We start from the raw sequence: 5,367 nt of genomic DNA, 5'->3' as shown, positions 1-5,367 counted from the left end.
TGACTGAACAAATCACACATTTTCTGCTTGAGTCATATTTGTGTTTTCTCGTACACAGCGCATTACGGCTCTCATTCAGCAAAGAGCAGCTACTTGTAGAAGAGGCCTGCGGCTTTTCTGCAGCCTTCGACATCCTGCGCACTCGAGGAGCGGAGGTAGAACACACTCGCTCCAGGGGCTGATGAGTGAAAATTAGAGGAACACGTGTTAATACGCATGTTTCTCCTGCTCCCAGAGAGACTTTGAGGTTATGAGAGATATTAAAAGCAATGGAGCACTGCCAGGAAAAACCAGCAGTGGAATGCAAAGCCACAAAGAGTTCACACAGATCAGCATTTAAAGGTAAAATACACATTCACAGTGCTTAAATATTGTTATTTTGGTGGGCAGGACATTTATGTACACATGATATATTTTGTAAGCTCATATATGATTCTAAATATGACTTGTATGAAGTACAAATGTTTAAAGTCTATTTTAAGTGCTTTCTTTTTTTTTTCTTGAATGTTTTTAATTTAACCTTGTTTGTATTTCCATTGATTTAGATTAATGTACTAGAGCATAGTTATAAATACAATTAATAATAAAAAATAAAATAAGAAACTGTCTAAGCATTTTATTGTAATAAGATGTTTAATCTTTTGTCGTGCATGATATTTCCAAGTAGATAAAAAAGATGGATCTTGCTCTATAATTTAGCTGTACACTGTTTATCTACATTGTGTTATGGATCTGAATGCTTGAATTCTATTTAAAAAATGACTGTAATGAGAGGCAAGAAATAGAAAACCAACACACACACACACACACACACACACACACACACACACACACACAATCAAACACACTCACACACACAAAAACCACGCCAGAGCACAAGTGATAACTAAGAAAGCCAGTAACTTTACTGAGTTCTCTGCAAAATACAAATACCTTTTTGAATCCCAGCAGGAGAAAATGATTTTTTTAATATCCATACATTAATTTTTCACTACATACAGCTGAATCAAGTCCCTTGAGATACAGAGATGTGATTTTTTTTTAATTTAATGACATCTTGTCTTCAAGTGGCGACAAAGTCCAGCTTATGCCGCTGAAAGCCTCTTTCTCCTGGTTTGAAAAAAAAATAAAATAAAAAGGAAAACAAAAAAAAAGAGAAACACACTTCCTTTCCACCTTACCAATGTAGGTTTATACAAGCTACATTTGTTACTACATTTTTTTGTAACTTTTTTTTTGTTATTTGCATTTTTTTGTAATGGAAACAATATTTTAAGGAAAAAGAACAGCAAACCAAAAAGGGGTGAACCAGGGAGTCATATGTGTACATAATGCAAGATTTTATAGAAGAAACGATGGCATACTGAGTCACAATACTGTACATTTGTTAGGTTCCTTTTTTTTCTTCTTTTTTTTTTAAATACATTTTGTTTTTTTGTGTTTTTTTTAATATATTTTTTTCCACCCCATTTCTCATCATAATTGGTTGAATGGTAATTTGAGGTACTGGGAGGGTGAATATGAGGTACCAGTATTATTGTAAATTACATAAAGCAAAAACAACATATTCAGAAATACGACCTTCTCAAATCCCAAAGAGAATGGAATATAACAAAGCCAAATAACACTGCTCCATGTCTTTGGTAGAAAAGATTTCAACAAATGTCCAGTCTCTGATTCATGCGAAATCAAGACATGATTACATTGTAGCGATCTCAGTATGATCAGAGGAAACAGGTAAATGTGTTATTGTACTGGGACAAACTAGCAAAACACGTGTGATCAATGATTCACAAAATATACCTCATCATAATAACATGATATATCCCTTAGTCAAAAAAACAAAAAAAACAAACAAACAAAAAAAAAAACCATGAACTTCTCTTTTAAATCTTTCAGTGCAATGTCAATTCAAGTGAAACAATTAATTTCTAGTTTTGAGTTGAAACAGCATCTGCTTTGGTTCACAGACTAAAGGTTTGTCATATTTGAAATGTTGTGCTTCTTCCTAACCAAAGCACACATTTGGATAAATATCTTGTGCTCACTGAAAGTTACATCAAAACACAAGCAGGCTGACTTCTGCTCTAGCAACAAGAAATGCTCAATTCTTTTAGAAAGTTAAGTGATCAGGATCTTTATTACTGCAGAATAGGAATTTAACTGTCAGCAAATATATCCGATAGTAAGTGTGCTTACTTTGGGAGCATACACATTCTTCACCTGAGTGTTAAAATACCATTACAATGCGAAGAGGTGAATCGTTCCCAAACTAGATATTCATGATGATTGCTTTTTGTGTAATTTACACTGAATCCAATGTTCTTGCTGGGTTCCCTTGAAGGATTCAGTATGGAGCAAAAAAAGAAGAAGAAAAAAAAAAAGACAAAACAAACATGTGCAACTGTACTTATGTAACCTCACACTGACAAAAAATGTTATGACCATAATTATCATATATATTTATATATTAGAAAGCTATACACAAGCATGTTAATTTCACAGATATTTAAAAGAATCTTAATATTATTATTCAATATTATTAGAAATACACATTAAAAAAACTCTACAAAATGAAAAAAAAAAAAGTTCCGCAAAGCAAGGGTTCTCAGATGTCATGGCTTAGTTTTGAAAAGCCCAGGGTTAATCACTCTTATACAACTATCTTTTTTTTTTTTCATATAGGCAAAGCTTTCAAAACTCATTCTGGTTTATATAAACTACAAAACGCCACAAAAATGCTTTGCATTGTATTTCTTTTTATATGAAAATATAAGCAAGAGTATCATACAATTGTTTCTTTTTCTTGTTTTTTTTTTTTTTAATACTGAACATTTAAAGCAAGTTCTAGGTTTGAGATTTCCTCAGAATAAACTAACATGGCTCTTAATTTAAGGTATGGTCCTTCATCTACTAACTGCCATTTTTGCGAACAACACTCCCATGTCTTCAAAAAAGCGCTTTATTCATCAGAAGTTCTAAAATACTCCATCTCCTTGACTAAAGCCTAAGGGGCTGTACATCTGTACAATCCTTCAAAAAATCTTGCATAAAAGCTTCCATTTGAGACCAATGTCCAAAGTCTGGCAACCTCAACCCGTCCCCCCTTGTCCCCGCCCGCCCTCTATGTACAATACGTTGAACCTGCAACATGACTTTTGTCAATCATAACAGACATTTAGCGAGGGAACATTCTGCAGAGAGTGGCGACGAGAACTAAATCTGTACACAAAGTACTGGTAGAGCAACTCAAGTGCTAGCCTGTCGGCATTGGCCCTCAGCTGAGCTTCTCCCATGGCTGAATGTCACTGAGGAAAGTTGTAAATACCTTTACAAAAAAATTCGAGAGTACCTGACGATTCTTTTTTGTTACTATGCATATATGTACACCTACACACACGTGTAAATATATATGCATATATGGTTAAGTCTTGAAAGTCAAATCCACACACAGCAAAAGTTATGCATAGTAACCCCACCCGCTAAAACCCTGTCTTAACCCTCTAATGCTAGCCCCTACCTCCCTTTCCCTCCCTGACACCCATCAATCACGACAACATGTACATTTGACACTCTTTGAAGAAGAGAGCGAAAAACAAGTAAATTGAAGAAAAAAGCCCTCCTGCCTGTTTACATTGTGAATTAACAGAGCTTGGAGGGCTACAATTCATCAGAACAGATCGAAAGAACGCGTGAATGTGATGATGGACCAAGGTCAAGTGTGGGGGCTGTTGAGGTGGGGGCGTGGCTTATCATGTGGCCCAGCCCTCGGAAAGGCGGACTCGCTTGACAGAGGGACTGTCGCGCTCATCCAGGCCAGGCCGGCCCATGCCAAGGGGCGAGTGAAAGTCGGCCCGGTGATCATCACGCTCACTGCCCTCGCTGCTCAGGCTGTCAGCTGGTGAGCGGCCCTGTGGGGGTGGAGCCTGTTGCTGGGGTGGGGCCTGGTGCTGCTGCGGGTGGGAAGGGGGCGGGGCATAGCCGCCAGGCGTGGCGCTGCTGGAGCGGTCTCTAGGAGGAGAAACAGGTTCGGACTTGATGTGCAGGCTTTGGGTAGAGGGCAGGGAGAGATTTGAACCCTGACATAAGTGAGTGCTAGTGCAATTTCTGTAGGAAGGAAAGGAGACGAAGGGGGTGTTACAGAACATTGCGAGTGCCTCGCGCACTCATGTACACACATTCCGACACACAAAAAAATCATAGGCTATGCACTCTAAAACTGTGTATCCTACTTGGAATTGTTACCGTTGGTGGATGTTACAAGAACAAATCTACAAACAAAAATTAAGCATTTTTATGTTTACCATAATCTGTTATTAAATACACTGGAAGTCTACTATAAATCTCATTCATTATTAACTGTGGCTTTAAAATATATCTGACAAAAATACAAAACATAAAAAGGTGTGAATAAGAAAAGTGTGAATCAACTATGAGTGCAACACCATCAATGTGTTATATAATAACAAGCAGGTGTGCATTATGTATCTTTTTTGTGTGCATGTGTGTGTATGTGTGTGCGTGTGTGCGTATGTATGCATGTGTGTGTGTGGCTGTGTTAAAGCTCACCCCAGCTGGCCGAGGGCAGAGTGCTGCATGTTCTGGAGGTGCTGCTGCTGCCAGCCACTCATTGAGCCCAGGTGCAGGGTGTTGGCACTGCTGAAGCCAGATAAAGATGACAGGTCGGCACTGCTGAGAGAATATTCTAGAGCAGAGACAAACAGAAGAGCAAAGTTAGACATAATCATCTAACTGTGAGGGTAAGAGTGATAAGCACATCCACTCTTAATTACACACACGTGAATACAGCTGCACTTAAGATCAGAACTAAAGTTAAAAGTTATAGTGTAATAGAAATGTGTCCAGTTCAAGGATACATTCTGCCTTTATTATAATTGTAATGCAGGTGGTAAAAGTAAGAATGCAGGTGATGATGCTTTGTTGAAGTCTACGTACCAGTACCATAGGAGGTGGAGATCGCTGAAGGGTAGCCACCCATGCCCTGGCCTGGTAGAGTGGGGGTTGCCACAGAAACCACTGGGGTGGCCAATGACTGTGCGGACTGCGAGTTGTTTATTCTCTGATTCTGTGGCAAAAAAAAGAAGGAGAAAAAAAACATGATTAAAGGCACAATATAATGGCTAGTGAACAAACTTGTAGAGAAGAAATGAATCACTTGACACTTAGAACCACCAAACTCTCGCAAACTATCATTTACAACACCCGCAGGGTGCCTTGTCGCTATAGTAATCCATACAGTCTCCAAGGCAACAGGACCAGCAACAGCAGGGGGTGGAGCTGTGCATTTTTTTTCTAGAATGATGACTGATGAGGTAGAAACACACTCATGTGCCTTGTTCTGTGGGT

At 38.5% G+C, this 5,367-nt stretch overlaps 1 protein-coding gene across 3 annotated transcripts in view; it reads right to left on the bottom strand.

The window, feature by feature from the left end:
• Positions 1–883: 883 nt before the first annotated feature.
• mef2cb (myocyte enhancer factor 2cb) overlaps positions 884–5,367 on the bottom strand; it is a 53,103-nt gene continuing 48,619 nt past the window's right edge. For 2 of the 3 annotated variants that reach the window (XM_046841553.1, XM_046841552.1), the window contains exons 8-10: positions 4,957–5,086; positions 4,570–4,705; positions 884–4,107 (exon numbers count right to left, since the gene is read on the bottom strand). In XM_046841553.1, the coding sequence (XP_046697509.1) occupies positions 3,753–4,107; positions 4,570–4,705; positions 4,957–5,086 (621 nt within the window). In that variant the 3' untranslated portion in view covers positions 884–3,752. The remainder of the gene's footprint in view (positions 4,108–4,569; positions 4,706–4,956; positions 5,087–5,367) is intronic. The other variant, XM_046841554.1, reaches the window with a different exon arrangement.

This window comes from Silurus meridionalis, chromosome 27 (assembly GCF_014805685.1).
Source record: "Silurus meridionalis isolate SWU-2019-XX chromosome 27, ASM1480568v1, whole genome shotgun sequence".
NCBI classification, from domain to species: Eukaryota; Metazoa; Chordata; class Actinopteri; order Siluriformes; family Siluridae; genus Silurus; species Silurus meridionalis.
Note: the sequence above shows the minus strand (reverse complement) of the source record. Positions and strands in the feature narration are given on the sequence as shown.